Genomic DNA, 17,619 nt, shown 5'->3' with positions numbered 1-17,619 from the left:
TAGATACTTATAACAGTAACAGTTGCTTTATTAGTCATTTAGTTTTCTTTATAGACAAGAAGATACTCATTATTTTTTACAAGACAACAATTTTAACCTTTCTTAATAGAATACACAGGCTTGTAGTTTTGTCTTGGAGCAATAATTTAGTGACCTGCACTCTTGAGTCCCCATCTGAGAATCTTGATTTTTATCCTCATCTTTCATGAAGATATCTCAGCTGCTGAGGTATGATCTTTACCAACTGTATTCATTTACTAGAATATAGATTTTAAATAAATAAATATATAAAAGTATATATATATATTTGTAGGTGTGTTCAGGCTGTAGGTCTGGACTCTACCTTTTGCCAATAGATGCATGAAAATCAGATGCACATTTAAGTCCTAGGCTTAAGGATTCTGGGTTCATTTTGAAGTACAAGGCTTATAACATTATTGGTAATTTCTGTAAGGGATTAATATGGGAGAGCATGGAAACTTTTTAGGCATGTGTCCTTGCAAAAGAAAAGAAGGAATTTCAATAATTCTATTAAGAGTAATACAAAGAATATGACATGTTTTGTCACACTGCTGTTTCAGTCAATTTTGCACTGGAGTTGGTGCAAGTTTTGCCTGAATAGCTTATCTGCATCTCTAAATCTCTGAATTGGCTGTTTGGATGTACTTGAGTAAGAATAGCTCCTTGTAATACATTGACTTCTAAATTAGTGTCTCTAAGTGGGCACAAAGCATGGCAACCTTTCTGAAATCATGTGCTACAAAACAATTTTCAAGTACAGACAAGTCCTACATGAAGGATTTCAGGGCTGTGATCCCAGAGAGGCTCAATAAGCCTTGCAGAACTAAGTTCAGATAAGGACTAATAACTGATTGTTTTGGTTAAATTATTTTTAAAGTATCTGTCATGTATATACAATTTCTCCTCTGTTATTTGTATATACCTCAACTCTCAATTTTATAATCCCCTGGGAAGGGAGAGAGTTGTACATATTTAGCCTGAAGTGTTTTATGTTAGACTTTAATAAACTTGTTTTATAATTTTCCCTCACCTCGTGTCTCCTGTTTATAACTGCAAGGGGTAGCGACAAAAGCAGGAGGGAACCAGTCAGACACAACCCCTGGCACGAGGACCATGGGGGTCCCTGGAGCACACAGTGGGATTTGGGGGACCTCTGCTGCACCCCTGCCCTGCTGGGTCAGTCACTTGCCTTCATTTGCTTCCCCTCTAAAACTGGGGGGGAAAATGCTGCCTTCCAGCAAGGCACAGTGAGGTCTAAAAGCAGAAAAAATGGTTTTCAGAGCAGGATTATTATTGCTTTAACTTCTGAATAACTCAGAAGAATGTGGCAAAAAAAATCTAGCCTGTGTAAATTCTCTCATTCCAAAGAATACAAGATACATTTAAGAATTTCAAGGTCAGAGGATGGAAGAAATAAAAGTCTCTGGCACAGGCCTCTTTAAGCAATACAGAGTTTAGCACAAATAATTGCTTTAGTTTGCAGGACGCTGTTTATACAGGATTTGGTAGGAATAACTCTGCAGCCCTTTCTTACAAAGGAGTATCAATGAAAACTGTAACACATGAGCTGTTTTTATGGATATTGTCAGTAATGAAGAGGGCTTTAAGGGCTGAACATGTTGCTGTTAAACAAGGGTTCAGATAGAGTGCAAGTACTTCAAACACATACACCAGCACTTTTAGATGCCATTTTACCTGATATATTTTGACTGTGATATTGTTGCTATCTTACCACATCACTAAAACCAAAATACTGCTGTTGGTAGAATCAGGTACCTGTTACCACCTCAGATTAAGAAATGGCATTCATACAAGTAAATAATTTGAACAGTGAAATTAGGCTGAACTTCATATACCTGACAAGGGAAAGAAAGATACATGGAAAAAATACCTGAGTCTTATAGGGGTGTTTCTAGCAAGAAATTGTCACCAGTGTGTCAGAGTCTGACACTATCAGAGTGTCATCTGCAATGATCCAGAGCAGCAACACTCAAAAGTACCAACATAGGCTTCTCTAATTATTTCAAACTTTAGGAATGCTCATAGTGTGCAGCTTCTTCTCAAGCCACCATGTTCAGTGTATCCCCAGCTTTATTTCTCGTTGCTGCATCCTTCCTGTTGAGCAAGAGCTGAAATGCAAGCTCCTCTCTAGAGCTGGGTGTTCACAGGGTGATGTACGGACTTTGTGCTCAACACGGTGAGCTCAGGCTGGCAGGGCCCTGTGCAGGTGTGCAGAACAAACATACCTGCCCTGGGCTTAGCTCTAAGTCCTCGCAGGATACCAGGGGCTCTTGGAGCAAGAGCCTGACTAATTTGTGTTTGGGGGTGGAGGCAATGAAAAAAAACCCAACAAACCAACCAAACAACAACAAACCTTCACCTGCATCAGCTCTCACAACTGCCCTGGTCATTTCAGCTGGGGAGGAGGTGTCTAAATGTCTTCCTGTTCCTGCGCTACCACAGTGATAATACAGAGTCAGAGCAGCAAGCACTTACCCTGCTGCTTCCCAGCTATTTTTACTGAAATTACTTTCTTATATTTTTCCCCTCATGCTTTGATCTTGTACATACAGTCACAGATCATTCTGGTACTTTATGCTAATATTTAACAGGCACATTTAGAGGGACAAAAGGTTGCATTAATGAAAGGCTTTGGAGCAAACCTCTGCTGTTCTGTTTGGTGACTTTTTCTGTTTAGGAGCATAAGTTAAGTCACTTCTGCAGGGATGTGCAGAGTGAATGCAAAAAGGAAACTAGCAGAGTGATTCCCAAAGTTATACAAAGCCTGTCCAAACAGTTAAACAATGTTTAACTACTATTACATGCATATGTTGTCTTACTCATGTAGGAATTGCCACAGGGATATAATGATACAAATGTTTTTAGGGAGTTTTCACGAGATGAGAAGAAATGATAGCACCAGATTTGGTGGTGATTTCTATTTGTAGTAGAAGAAACAAGTATGTGCTACAATTTAATCAAAATTCTGTGTATATCCCAGCAAACTGGGTTCACCAGCTTTAAAATCTGGCATGGCTGTAGCTTAATGTTCAAGTTCACTTACCTTGGTTTAAAAGAAGTCACTATTGGAAGATCAAAAGGATGTAATTGATAAGGAAAATGAAAGAGAACAGGGAGAACAGCTCTAACAAATGGATTTACCCAAAGCTCTCAGCTTCAGCAGGAATCTGACTGCAGGATACCTGATCTGCTGCCCAGCAGCAGTCCTGGATGTTGCTTTTGCCTGTGTGCTCTGCCTGGGTACAAACCTTACCATAGTTACAGACTTTTAATAGATGGAGCACTATTTAGCAACAAATTTTGAGGCAATTTCTTTGATATTTTCTCTCTGTTGCCATTTCAAGCAGAGGTAGATTCCTCCTAGACTCAAACCCCAAAGAAACAACATGCAGCAAGTCTGATACTGATATAAACTATTTTACTAGACACCAAGTAGGGAAAGCTCAGGCTCAGGGATGCTGCCTCACTCACAAATACTCCGAGACAGGGAGGATGGCCAGGCTGGCGTTGGCGGCGTTGGGGGCCACGGTGGCGCAGCGTGGGGCCCAGTAGCGGTGCTTGCCCAGCCCGTGGGACATCTCTGCCAGGAAAACCTCGCCATCCACCTCGTAGGGAGCCACGTCTGTGCAGCCCTGCTCCAGGCGGCCCATCCCGATCAGCTCCGAGAATACCTGCGATGGAGAAAACCAGGAATTCGACACGTGCTGCTTCCTTTGGACCGCGGTGAACGCTCTGCAAGGCGACACGTGGCACTTAGTCCCTTCAGTGTGCTCATCTCCAGGGAGCCTCATTCCAGCACCACCAGATTATAACCACATAAAACCCCCAAACAAAGCGGGTGTCTTGTTCACTAATTGCTGCAGTCCTCCCAGCAATGGAAAGCAAGTAAGAACAAACAAAACCCAGCCTTCTCAGGTGAGTTCAGAACAAACACTTACCACACGGGTGCTTTTATCAAATTTGTTGCCCCAGATGTAAATATGGGAAATTTTCATGTTGGATTGTATTGCATGTGCAAGTGCTAAAAGTCCTTTGCCAGTTATATTGTTGCTTACAACAGACAACCTAGAAAACAGAGAAAATGTGTTCCAAACCATCTCTTAGTTAAAAATAAGAATTTAACTATGATTTAGTCTTATTGTTACATATATAATACATACCTAGAACTTTTTTATTTATAATATAATTATTTATTTGAATCAAAGCCAGTCCTACTCTAATATCCTTTTCAGGTAACCAAAGGCAGTTGGCCTCTGGACTTACTCCATTTCTCAAAGCACTTGCCTGACTATGGCAGCCAGGTTGTTCACTACCGAGTTCTTCAGTGTCAGTGACTTTGCTGCATGGTGGCCAGGTCTCATCTCTAGTCTGCTTTGAAGCCCAAGCCTTGGCATTTATCCAGGCTAAGCTTTGATCTTTGTGGAGTGGCAGTTATTTTTATATTAGTGAACCTGCAAGGCTTTCAGAGGCACCTCACAGTCACCACCTCCTCAGTCTGCTACTTAGAACTAATGGCTTCAGGTAACACCTTTGATCAGCTTTTACATCCTGCCGGCAGGAGTTTAACGCGGCTGCCAAAGACCCTGATGGAGAGATTACAGCTCTTCTGGGTTCACCCGGAAGCGAACTTAAACAGAGGATTTTCTTAAGTGTTGAAGATCAGAACCAACAAATATAGTGCCTTATCCCAGCGTGGAATCTGATTATCTCAAAATTCTGAACATCTACAGCTCTTGTTTTCGTTTGTGTACCACAGGGACCTGCGCTTCAAAGACGCAGAAAGAATGAACAGATCAGTCGCCTCACCCCTCACCCTCTTAGAGGGACTGTGAAAGTTGTGAGAGCTCTGAGCACACCTGGGGCTCACCTCTAGCACCCCAGGGTGTCTCACAGGTCTTGGAGCATCTTACATGGCAGCAGACTAATGCTTAGTGAAGAAATCCCACCCAATCTCTCATGGGATTTTTTTTCCCTAAGAAGGAAAAATTGTCTAAAACATTTGGAGTTTCTTGACCTTCCTATTTTGATCAACATGAAGACACAGAGCTGTGATGCCATTTCAGGCACTGCAAAGTCCAGGTTTCTCACCTGCAGTCTCTGGGGAAGCCAGTGCAAATACTTACACCTGCAGACTCCTGTTCCACGTTGACAAGGCCTCACTCAGGTAAATGGCTCCATCGTCTTCTATTCGGTTTGCATTAAGATCCAGGATCTCCAGGGTTTGGTTCTTTTTTAGTAGCTTTCCCAAAAATTTCACTCCATCACAGATTATGTTATTACTGAAAGAGAGGTGCACATTTTATTTTTTTTTTTATCAGTTGCTAAGAAAATGAGTTTTTAATGTGCTACATTTAATCACTCTCACCAGCTAAGGTCAAGGTATTTCAGGCTGGAGTTTCCATACAGGGCTTCACACAGTTGCTCTACACCAAAGCTTTTCATTTCATGCTTGCCCAAGTGTAGTTCCACAAGAGAAGAATTACTCCTCAACATCCGAGCTATATGAACTGTGGACTCTTCCTAGAAACATACACTCAATTTTATTAAGCTAGACTTTAGGATAAGATACAGTTGTGCTTCAGTAAAAGGGAGATACACAACTGACTGCAAGATCTGGTCATCAGTAGTGTTCTATTTTGTATATTGCATAAAAATAACCACAAAAGAGCTTATGATAAAGCTAAAAATGGAGAAAAGAAAAAAAAAGAGACTAAAAATACTATAGAGATATTTTCAGTTTTATAGTACTGTCTACACCCCTGCAAATATCAGTGAAGCATCAACATTTAATTATGTCTAATCAGTTTTCCTCCCTGCTATTGCTCTTAAAAAACCTGAATGTTTGAGTCAGTCTTTGCTAACATTTGAGAGCATTTTGTAATTATGCTAATTATTTCATACAAGAATGAATTGGTCTAAGTTTTACTTGATCTTGGAGATCTTTTCCAACTTTAAAGGTTCTGTTGATTATATGCAAAAGAAATAGGACTTCTATGGGAAAAATATGTCTTGCCACTCTAAGGCAAAGGAATTTTGTTCAAAGTTGTCCTGTTTAGTTAAGAAAATAACAGAGTGAATACTGTGAGTCAAAAATAAAGGAAAAGCTCAGAAGCCTCAGAAAATTATAGAAGCTGAAGGTAGAAACAATGACAAATACAGTCTCTGACAGGTCCAGACCAGGTCCTAACTGTTACCAATAGCAGTAGTTTAAATAGACTTCCAAAGCTGGGGTGGGGCAGATCAAGCCCAGCCTTAGAAAAGAAACAACTAAAATCTGTTCAAACTGTTAAATTTATCTTTTGGAATTGAGGAGGATCTGGCTTTCATGACACTTTAATTTCATTATCCTGCCATCAGGAAAACACTGATCCTGTCCCAGACACCTGAGAACTGCTGCCAGGCAGGTGACTCCACCTCTCTCCAGTTCTGCCAGCCATGCACTGAGTGAGACAGCAAAACCACTCAGCCCAGAGAATGTGAGAATTGCTGCAGTGTCTTTCTTCTTTAGGCTCAGGTAAAGAGCATCCTTTGTGCTCCCCCTCATTTCCTGCATGGCTCCCTCAGTCTGCTGAACATTACAGGAAACTCCATGTCCTAACAGCAGAAGGAATATTTGCTTCTCCAATACCAACTCCTCTCCATTAGCCCATTATTTAACAAATGTGACAACACAGAAATTTTTAAAAATTTTAAAAATTCTAGTTAAACCAAGGCAGAAAAACTGCACAAAACTTGGCACAGAAAGAGAAAATATTCCTGCAACCATTTTCTCCAGTTTGTAAGGAATTCCATGGAGCTGTGTAGTTCAGATGTCCATAAATACATCAGTACTGACTTGGCTTGTGCCCCTCTCTCTGAGCTGACTCCACAGTCACTCACATACCTGTTGGCTGGATAGCAAAGGACGATTTAGGTTTATGGCTTTGAGTGATTTGTTTTGAGTCAGGGCTATGGCTGTTTCTGTCAGACACTGCAGGCCCTGGAAATGAAAATAAATAAACTTTTTACAGAAACCTGTTCAGTGTATAGATCAAGCTACCAAATTACCATTACTATTATTTCTGCCTTCATCTACTCTAGAGGGATAGGACTAGGGCAGGCAACTGCTTACAGAGACATAACAGATTTTCTGATAATACCAATGCCAACTGCCTATGGAATATCAGACTGAAATAAGACTAAGCAGTACAAATGACTTGGCAACTCAGAAAATATAAAGCAAGAATAATGGATCTAAAAATGGATCTACTTGTCCATTCAATTGATCCTACATTTTAAATTTCCTGATTTATGAGGCAAAATCAGCTTATGTGTGTTCCCCTAACATTTATCCACCAGGTAAATTCATATTTAGTATGAATTGGGCAAACTTTTATTTATTTATTTTAGTATCTTTCTAATTTTCCCTCTATTTCATATTTATGCTACTTTTCAATTAGGCTGGTCTACACATCTCATTTTAAACCAACTCTATCAACTCCCTACCAAGCACACACATACCAAGCTTTTGAATAAATCCTACACTGCCTACACTTTCCTTGTTCATGTATTCATAACACCTTCACACTTTCTGAGGGGTATTCCCCCTTCTGGCTCAGAAGCAAATTCTGAATTTCCAGGAGAAAAATGTAGGCTTTTAAAAGCAATCCACAGCCCCCTGAGTCTCCTGGAGCGCTGGGTTAGAAGTCTCAGTGCCCAGCTCTAGGAGGAACCTCATTGTCCAAGAGTAAGTTGGGTGTTTTTCTACTCAATTCAGCACTGTCCTTCATGGGTCAGGCTCTGAGAGGAGCAGCAAAGCTATGGGATGTGTGACTTTCAGGGGTTACAGCACTGCACACTTTTGAAGGAAAAGATTCTCCAGGGAATGAGAAGTCCATTCTTCAACAGGAATTATAAAGGACTTAGCTCAACAGAAAGGAACAGCAGGAAAAAAACCCTCAGAAAATGTGCAAGCCAAGCACCTGAATTCCTAGAGAAACACAGTAGCTCTAAAATATCCCCAGTTCTGACTTCACAGGTGCTTTATGCAATGTGTCTTTCCTTTTTTACAATATTATATATTGTGTTACCTCTAGCTGTCACAAAATCAATGTCAACAGATGGCATTTCTCCCTAATTAAGCACTGCAGGACCCTTGTAATACCCTTGAAAGACTTATGTGTTATTGCTGATAATTTTACTGGGTTACTCACCACATCACAGTCTCCAAGATCCAACTTCTCTAAGGCTGAGTTAATTTTCAGCATCGAAGCAAAGAACATCCCACCTTGGTTTCCTATTTTGTTTCCAGTCATTCTCAGATGCACAAGACTTTGATTGCTCTAGACATAATTAAAAAAAAAAAAAAATCCCTTTAAGATGGCCTGGAAAACAACACTGTTCTGGGTTTTTTTGTGTGAATTCTGCTGGCTGTCACACAGAGACAACACAACGTTCCAGAAGAATTGTGTCTAAGTGATAACACTGGCTCAGCTCTTGGTTCAGGCTCCCCTCAGTGACACCAAACATAAGAGTCTGCAAGCAAAACTCCTGTATTTGAAAACTTTTGTTTCTCCCAAGTTAATGAATTTCATCACACTCATGAAAATAATCCAGGCAAATATTTCTGCCTAAATTTGCATCTGAGATGCAAATTGCATTAACACTGATTTAAATCTGGTAAGCCTTGTGTGAGCCCAGCATTGTACATCTACTGCACAGCCTTAGTGTTTTGGAGGCCTGTCAAATTTAGTTGAAATCAATTCAGGGTTCAAAGATTGTGAAGGAGGAAGAAAGAGCTCATGTGAGTCTCCTTTCACAAACACAACAAATCTTACACACAAGCCTCATTTCCTTGGGAAACCACATTTAAAATAACAAACTTGGGTTTGTGGTGCTGCTGTAAGGCAAATTTTTGAAAACATGTTTCAGACATCTTGAATCAAGACAAATATTGATGTCAAAGTCCAGACAAATTTAATTTCATTTTTTGGGGGGAAAAAAAAAAAAGGAAAAAATGATGGCATTATATATCCTGTAGCACAGCACTATTCACACGGAAAAACCCAGCTGCAATAGTTGTGCTTTTTATAGACAATTACGTCTTTTTATAGATAATTAAGTGTTAATGGCAGCACAGTGCAACTTTCTCTTGTGTGAAATCTGATTTCTGAAGTGTGCCTTGGGAAACCAGGCAATCTCTGTGACACAGCAACATGCTGAATGGAGCAAAGACAGAGGCCCCTTTCAGCCAGCTCTGATGTTGGCAGCACAACCAGTACTGGTCATCAAAAGCAAAAAATATCAAAGGAGATGCCATTGCCTAAATCTCCCAGGCAAATACTCACATGGAGTGCTCCTGCTATCAGCTCTGCCCCACTTGTGCCAATGTCATTGAACATCAGGTTCAGGTACCGCAGAGTGGAGTTTTCCTTGGGAACAAACAAAGCAGGAAGCAATGAGAGGTTTTTTCAATACAGCTGTATTTTCTAAAAAGGAGATACACATGCAAAACTCTGCCCTTTACAGCATTTCAGGCAGTTCATGAGTTGGAGAAGTAGTTAAAGAATGCCAAATTATGTCAGGTGATGAGGGCAAGACATAAAATCTGTCACAGGGAGGGCCCTCGTGGGGTCTCAGGAACCACCCAGAATCCCTGTGCATGAGGCAGCTGGTCAAGCTCAGATGCACAATTTCAGGCATTTTGTGAACCTAACAGTGCCCCTGAAATTCTAGGAACACAGGCACAGGGTGGCAACTCACTATTTTCCACCTGTATCCCAGTGTTTGCAAAGACAAAAAGGTTGCATTAGAATTCCTTATGTTTAGGCTTATAAAAAGGCTAACAGAGATTATAAAATAGCTGAAACAAAGGCCCTTGCACACTGGACACAACCATTATCCCCTTTGTTGAATTGAACTGTGAGCCTAAAAGTCTCGTAGTTTATTTCCATCATTGTTTCCTCAGGACAACCAGCCAAATATTCAAAGGTCTTCTACCAGAAATTAAAAATCTCCACAGAGAATACAATCTGAGGTTCTAATAGGATGGAATGGGATGTGATAGCCAAAGTTACTGGAATTTTGCCAAATCAGCTCATTTTTGTCCCCAGTACACCATATATAAATATTAATATAGACAAATAAATTGCAAGTTGCTGAAAGATAAACATCTCTTGGCACCTGGAGGAATGTTGCCATGGTCTTTGCTCCAGCATCAGTCAATAAATTATAGGCAAGATCCAAGCCTGAAAAAGATGAAGAATAAGGAATGTGACAGATGAATATCTGCACTGAACTGATTTCTGAACAAAAAGAAACAAAGATGAATTAAGGCAGAAATCAAGACTGATCATGTTTTCTTGTATTAGCACAGCAATGTCAAACACACATGGAAAAACCTTACCTGTGACAAAGGTAGCTTGGCCTAAGACAGAGACAAGAACTCCAAGATCATCATCTGTCACTCTCGGCACAGGCACCAGATGATTATTTCCAGCTAATTTTAATGTGATTCCTTTTGTACTTCTGCAGAAACATAAAAATGTAAGCACATGGGGAGAAGTAAATGATAGAGAGAAATGAATTCTCCCTCCAGATCAGAGGTGTGCCCATGCCTGTCCTCACTGGAGCTCTTGCACAGGATTATCTGCTGCCACTCCTTTTGTAACACCACGACAGATGATGTGATCCAAGCACTGATGTGATAAAAACCTAACACAAACCATTTCATTTCCTTAGTTTTTTCCCCCCAAAAGACAATTAACTTTGATCCCAGCATTGTCCATGAGAAGAAGCAGTACCCAGACCCTTAATGAGAGAGAATTTGGGTGGTTAATAGCTTGGCAGGATCCAGAGGCAGCTCAGGGAAGCATGACCAGCTGGAAGGTAACTGGATGCAGCTGAGGCTTTTTGAACAGGAGTGAGACACAAAGAAAAGAGTTAGGATGACTAAACCCAGGGTTTGGCTTCTTTAGGGGACAGAAAGGCACCATCCTGTACATTTTTCACTTTTTTTGATTTCACTGCTTGTAAAGCTGCCCAGAAAGGATATATAGCTACAAACTTCTGCCAAGATGATGTCAAGATGAGTCAAACCAGAACTTCAGCAGCAAATGTTAAACTTGATTTGTGTTTAAGCCTGAAACTGCATGAACTTTCTCATTTTTCAATTCCTCATCTTGCTACCCCATTTAAGGCTTTCAGAAGCATCTGAAACACCCCGTTTGTTATTTCCTTACATTTCATCATTTTTATCAGCTTCTTGAAGCACACGAGCAATGAAGGGGTTTTCAGGCTGGCTCAAATTTTGACAGGTCTGCACATAATGCAGGTGAAGATCTGGAAGAACCGACATGGCCTGCTGGAAAACAAAACCAAGTGTTACTGCATCGTTTTGGCAGCCTAGCAACCAGGAGGGATCTGAATAACAATATAAATGGGCTCGGTCTGGAAAGGATTACAACTCGTGGTTTGGAGTAACAGATACAGGAAAAGCATGAGGGGAAACGGTGGGTGTGTTTTTGATGTGCCATAGTTGGTTAGAGCACCGTGCTAATAACACCAAGGCAGGCCATTCACTTCAGAGTTGAACTGGATTATTCTTGTGGGTCCCTTCCAGCTCAGCATATTCTGTAATAAACTCAGAGATAAAATATCTGAGCTAACAGAGAGGCGATCCCTTCTGAGCCCCGCAGGCCTTACCTGGGCAGTGACCACCTCTCCCCTGTCCCCAGCTCAGCCAGCGGTGACCGGCCCGGGGTCAGTTCGGTAACCGGGCTGCTCCGAGCTGAGCTCGGTAACGGAGCCCGCTCCCCAGCAGGGTGTCCAGGAGCCATTCCCCAGCCGGGTGTCCCGGAGCCATTCCCCAGCAGGGTGTCCAGGAGCCATTCCCCAGCAGGGTGTCCAGGAGCCCATTCCCCAGCAGGGTGTCCCGGAGCCCGCTCCCCAGCAGGGTGTCCCGGAGCCATTCCCCAGCCGGGTGTCCCGGAGCCATTCCCCAGCAGGGTGTCCCGGAGCCCGCTCCCCAGCAGGGTGTCCAGGAGCCCGTTCCCCAGCAGGGTGTCCAGGAGCCCATTCCCCAGCAGGGTGTCCAGGAGCCATTCCCCAGCAGGGTGTCCAGGAGCCATTCCCCAGCAGGGTGTCCCGGAGCCATTCCCCAGCAGGGTGTCCCGGAGCCCGCTCCCCAGCCGGGTGTCCCGGAGCCCATTCCCCAGCAGGGTGTCCCGGAGCCATTCCCCAGCAGGGTGTCCCGGAGCCCATTCCCCAGCAGGGTGTCCAGGAGCCATTCCCCAGCAGGGTGTCCAGGAGCCCGTTCCCCAGCAGGGTGTCCAGGAGCCATTCCCCAGCAGGGTGTCCAGGAGCCCGTTCCCCAGCAGGGTGTCCAGGAGCCCATTCCCCAGCAGGGTGTCCCGGAGCCCATTCCCCAGCAGGGTGTCCAGGAGCCATTCCCCAGCAGGGTGTCCCGGGCCGGCAGCAGGAGGGAGCGGGCGGGGGTTGCCAGGAGCCCCCGGTGCTGCCCAGACCTGCGGACGGGGCAGGGCAGGCTCCTCACCACGCCCCAGAGCACGGAGTTGGTCTCCGAGGAGCCTTTGCAAAGCTGTCCATGGTTACACGGATCAGCTGCTCCTTCAGATTCCTGCGCTGGCCTTTTCCAGCAAATAAATCCCTCTGGTGATTTCACCACTGCCCTCCGAGGCAGGAGGGGATGAGCTCCGTTTTCCTGCACTGCAGCACTGCCAGGAGCTGTCTGTGCTGGGTCTGTCTTGTAATCTCCTGCACAAACTTCCCCCAGGTTCGAAGAATCTCCCTGACACGAGGGCGCTCAGACTGTCTGGACAGCCTGGAGGAGATCCCACAGCAGCCCTGCTTCCCTTTCCCATGTTTATGTGAGGAACACCACATTACACACTGCACCTGTATCCCCCACCAGGGTAATCAGAGTCAGGACGCTTGATCTGAACGAAAAACGCTTTGATGCTATTACTAAAAGAATGTGCGCTATGAAAAATGTATTTGTTCCTTTGTTTTAATTTTTATTTGGTTGATACCTCCCTTTTGCACAATCCAAGTTCTCCATTAGGAGCCAAGTGTCACCTTTCCCTTCCACAGTGAGAAGGGACACTCCACTGGTACACACCCGAGCCCGGGTTCCTCATTATTGCTGGCATCTCAGTATTCAGGCACGGAGAAAAAAGCAAGAATGTGGGAACACTGACCTTTGTGTTGAATCATAAAGATGGAATCCTGACTGGAGGGATTGCTGCAGTTTTTCACGTATTTTCTTTCTGTGTACACTGGAAAACAAAAGCTGCATTTGCACAGAATCAATATGTCACAAAGTGAGCAAAGGGCAATTTAAAAATGGATGTGATATTGTTAATGTCTTTAACTCCATGAACACTTGCTGTTCATTTGATAATGACCAATTATGCACCCTTGGGTTATGGTAAGTGTAAGAGTATTCATAGACATCCTCATTTTAGGACTCAGAATACATCTTCCTTTTGATATAATGCAATGCTTTTATTCCAAAGGTTTTTTTTTTTTCCACTGGTGCAGTTTTCTTCTTGAAGGTTACATTTACAGAAGTAGTAATTTATGCAAAAGACTCGCTTTCAGATTTCAATAATTTAAATTGCTCTCCCCTGCACTGTGCATACAAAGGAAATGAAGAAGCAGACTAATGTTTCTACTAAGAAATAAAATTAAACCCATAAGAAATCTTTCCAGCACAGGAAACAACATAGATGTCTTTGCCAAAATTTCCACCATACTGTGAGGTATAATGTGACATTAATGAGCAGAATATTCTGTGTTCATCTATCAACAGTAATGCAGCTCCACAGAATTTTCTTAGGAGATTTCTTTCCTAAAAACAAAATCCCAAAGATTACTATTTAATTGACATAATATATCTTTTTAATGACTGTGTCTAGATACCTGTGGAGGTGAAGGAACTGAAAATTTTAAATGCCTTAGCCTTTCTGAAAATAAATTCAGTATCTTTCCAAAGGAGATCTTTCTCCTGGAGTCATTAGAAAAATTATAGTTGAGACAAGATAAGGGAATTAAATGTCTGCCAGAAGACATAAGCAAATTGCAGGCAGGAGCAATAGAAGGGGCAAAATCTTGTTCTGCTGCAACATGGAAATTCCATGGACTCCAGCTGCTCCCAAATGCAGGACTAAAGAGACTCATAATCTCTTTAGATACCTGCTGCAGCATCAGGTCAGAAGTGTCAGAACAGGAATAATATCAAAGCTCAGCATTTAAAACTTATGTTATCTCTCTGTGTTTAGTAATGATCCCAACAATGTCACAGTTTATAAACCTTACTTATGCCCTTTGCCTCCAGGAATGAGCAGCACCTTGTTTAGAAATATGGAGTGGGATTCCAAACAGGCAGAACACACATTTCTACCAGGACCTGCATTCCCATCCTGTCTTACAGAGGTGTAAAAAGCTGTTTGAAAGTATCTCCACACTTTTGCAAATCTGTTCACTGATGTTTTGACAATCTGCAGTTACTGCACTTTGAATGACTGCAAGCTGTCACTTTCTTAGTGGTACTGCTCATCTCTGAGGTGGCTTGGTGACAGTTTTGGATGTGTCTGTGTATGACAGGCTTATTTGAAAGCCATGGGTCTGCAGGATGCATTTTCTGCCATAATTCTGGCTCTGACACTACATAACACCTTTGTTATTAAAAAGAACCATGACAAACATAATATTGCTATAATTTTTGCATGCCAAATTTATATGCAACCATGTTTTTCCATGGCACTTGAGAGGCAGACAGCTGTTTGTCCTAGACACACAATGTCCTTGTCTAGTTTTTATTCTGTATTGCTCAGCTACCCCTTAAAACCCTGAGTTTCATTTGCAGTGTACACAGAGCATTGAGCTGGACTGGAGCCAGACACTGTGCAGGTTCAAAATGCAGAGTGGGTGGGAGCAGAACCCTTTGTTAGTTTAGCTGGCTGGTCAGAACTGCAGTCCTGCTCTCCCTCCCCTTGCCTCAGGGAAGGTGGTGCACCCTGAGGCAGTTGATGAGGGCAGGGTCTCTGAGACCAGCTCTTCCCAGAGTTCCATCTCCAGACAGTGCTCGCTGAATCTGCATCCAGGGTATGAAACTCATTTCTGTTTGGCTCTTGCTTGATACTGAAATCTCATTAATATGCTCATTGGCAGGAGAGAGCTGGGACTGCAGCAAAGTGGGACGGCTTTGTTCTGATTTTCCATTTCACTGGGTAACTGAGGCTGTTTTGATTGTTTTGAAATGTCTAATGAAATTTTTTCACCCTAAGTGAAGGCAAAGAGGAACAGAGAGAAAGATGAATCAGAAACTGCCAAGGAGGAAATCATTGGATGAGAGATTTCTGGGCAGATTGGCAGATTGACAAGACATTTAGTAGAGGTGATAAAAGGAACAAAGTGGCACAACTGGCATGACAGAGGACAAAGGACTGAACAGGGGGATCCAGAGCAGGGGAGAGTTTGCCAACAGTGGGTCTGTCCTGTGCTCTGGAGCAAAGAATGGGGAATCCAGCTATGAAAGAACAAGAAACCCCAACACTGAAGTTGAATTCAGTTAGAAATACTTCAACAGAAAGTGGACATTAAAGGTAAAGTGGAGAGAGAGATTCAAGTGGGAAAGGATTAATTCAGAGAAATTCTCACGCAACAGATAAAAGATCAATTTTCCAGTTGGATCAAAGATGCATTTGAGGAGGAAAGTCACATGAAGACAAGTGATAAAGAGAACAGGTTGATCTGTTAAACAGACATGAAGGTATTTCCTCATTAGAACAACTGTCCTGGATTAAGTCTTGAAATCTCTCTTGTTAGCCCTAAATGAAGCAGGGGCACTTTGCATTATTTCAGAGGTTTAGGACACAGCAATTCTCTGCTGCCCCTGACCAAGAGACTCCAGTTCAACTCACATTTCTCAGAGCTGAGGGAGTAAAGTGCACTTTTCAAGTGGAACTGAAAGCGGAACCAGGAAGTCCAGGGTGACTTTTACATGAAATCATAGATTAAATGATCAATAGGTATCAGCACAACATGGTCAGCTGCTGGTTATAGCCCTGAACAGGCAAAAGCTGATGTTGGAAGGGTGACATGAACTGAAAGCTGAATATTGATCAGCATCTGCAGGGGACAACTTACTGAAGGGGGCCTTAGCAAGTTAGGAAAGTGCCACTGAACGATCCTGTTGTGCCTCTCCTCCAGGAAATTGCTGCAGCATGTGGAGATGCTCAGAGCTAATTGAGCAGTACTTTATCCCTCAAGCTGCCTCAGGATTTCTCTAAGACTCCTCACTCAGTGGGCAGATCTAATATCTTTACTTCCTAAAATACCTTACCAATGAATAATCCCACTGCAGTCCTGGAGCTCACGTGTGGGTTAACATGCTCCATGACACAAGTGACTTGAATTTGGCATTTATTGATTACTCTGTATCCAAAATTCTTGTTAAAGTAGCAGGACATATCTCTGTTTTAATGTACTGTACCTTGCCCCTGAGACTTGCAAAGACACCAATTAAGTGTTTCTTACCTTGATTTTATGCTGACTCTACACAGGACTCATCTACACAATGATGGCATCAAGGGCCAGAACAGAGGCAGACCAGCTCCTTTTGTACTCTCTTTCCTGGACCAATCTATGATGTTGAGTTGTTGGGATGGATGCAAAGTCTCCCAGTTATGATTTGATTAATTCACAAAGGGGCAAAAGTTTGGAGGGAGAAGAAGCTAAAATTTAAAACATGGAGGTATCAAGTATTTTCACATTAGAGGTATTTTCGGGGGCCACATTCACACTGCCCACACACCTGAATTAACACAAACCCCAGCCCTTCTCTCCATGGCCAAACCTGCAGCATGTCCCTCTGACCCCAGCACTGCTCTGTGGGCAGTGGCCTTGGCAGTATTCACAACATGAAGTAGTGTAAGCATGGCCCAGAGAATCTGAAAGAACATTATTAAATGGAATGATCTATGGTGCAGAAGGTCAAATAACAGTTTTCTATAATTGTGCAGCTATTTCAAGAGATTATTAAAAACTGCAGTCTGAAACACAAAATGCTTGGTTCCTGTGCTGCTCCCAAAAGGCCTTCCAGACACCTCCAACCTTCATCAACAGTCAAAACGAATGTTTCTTCTGTTGTCTTGATTAAAGCCTTCCATTTGCTTCCTCTGGGACTCTGAAAGGGCCCATCTTTGCATGCCCAGCTCTGCCAAGGCTGGAAGCTGTGTCAGTGCTGCCAACAACTCCCTGAACCACAGCCCGCAGTCCCGGCAGGACGATGGCCGGAGGCTCACATCCAGCTCCGAGAGTTCCTTGAATGCTCCTAAACCTTGGCAGAAGACAGCCCAGCCTTCATCAGAGATGTTGTTGTTATAACTCAAATCCAGCTTCTGCAATCTGGCTAAATGGCCATCTTGCCTCAGGGATGCTGCAAGAGATGACAGACACAAACGGAACTAATAAATTCTGGCAACTGCTTTAGAATCTTCTCAGAAAAGACAATGGTATTTTAATACAGCATTTCAGCAATCAAACAGCAAGAGTTAACTCTTCAGCAACATAAAA

General features: G+C 42.8%; 2 protein-coding genes and 1 long non-coding RNA gene across 20 annotated transcripts in view; 1 reads left to right on the top strand and 2 right to left on the bottom strand.

Annotated features, from left to right (window-relative positions):
* Nucleotides 1-3,443: 3,443 nt before the first annotated feature.
* LRRC34 (leucine rich repeat containing 34) lies at nucleotides 3,444-17,452 on the bottom strand. 3 transcript variants are annotated; one of them, XM_023932803.2, is made up of 12 exons: nucleotides 16,582-17,452; nucleotides 13,239-13,330; nucleotides 11,262-11,383; nucleotides 10,427-10,548; nucleotides 10,204-10,268; nucleotides 9,369-9,452; nucleotides 8,235-8,363; nucleotides 6,926-7,021; nucleotides 5,408-5,562; nucleotides 5,166-5,321; nucleotides 3,981-4,107; nucleotides 3,444-3,713 (listed from the first exon to the last, which is right to left on the bottom strand). In XM_023932803.2, exons 3-12 carry the CDS (start codon nucleotides 11,375-11,377, stop codon nucleotides 3,510-3,512), a joined length of 1,254 nt encoding a protein of 417 aa, XP_023788571.2. In that variant the 5' UTR covers nucleotides 11,378-11,383; nucleotides 13,239-13,330; nucleotides 16,582-17,452; the 3' UTR covers nucleotides 3,444-3,509. The 3 variants fall into 3 exon arrangements, with proteins under 3 accessions (XP_023788571.2, XP_086699898.1, XP_023788568.2); XM_086843772.1 differs by having other exon boundaries at nucleotides 13,239-13,316; nucleotides 16,582-16,778; XM_023932800.2 differs by lacking the exons at nucleotides 11,262-11,383; nucleotides 13,239-13,330; nucleotides 16,582-17,452 and adding an exon at nucleotides 10,638-11,010.
* Nucleotides 10,950-15,175, top strand: LOC147651360 (uncharacterized). Its single transcript, XR_015274457.1, has 2 exons — nucleotides 10,950-11,531; nucleotides 12,815-15,175. It is a non-coding gene; the product is annotated as an uncharacterized LOC147651360 (long non-coding RNA).
* Nucleotides 13,525-17,619, bottom strand: part of LRRC31 (leucine rich repeat containing 31) — a 46,258-nt gene continuing 42,163 nt past the window's right edge. For 9 of the 16 annotated variants that reach the window (XM_086843763.1, XM_086843760.1, XM_086843764.1 and 6 more), the window contains one exon: nucleotides 13,525-17,482. In XM_086843763.1, coding sequence (XP_086699889.1) covers nucleotides 17,163-17,482 — 320 coding nt within the window. In that variant the 3' untranslated portion in view covers nucleotides 13,525-17,162. The remainder of the gene's footprint in view (nucleotides 17,483-17,619) is intronic. The other 7 variants (XR_015274452.1, XR_015274456.1, XR_015274453.1 and 4 more) reach the window with 3 other exon arrangements.

Source organism: Cyanistes caeruleus, chromosome 10 (assembly GCF_971803275.1).
Source record: "Cyanistes caeruleus chromosome 10, bCyaCae1.hap1.1, whole genome shotgun sequence".
Lineage (NCBI taxonomy): Eukaryota > Metazoa > Chordata > Aves > Passeriformes > Paridae > Cyanistes > Cyanistes caeruleus.
The sequence above is the reverse complement of the archived record's forward strand: the minus strand, read 5'-3'. Positions and strand labels throughout refer to the sequence as shown.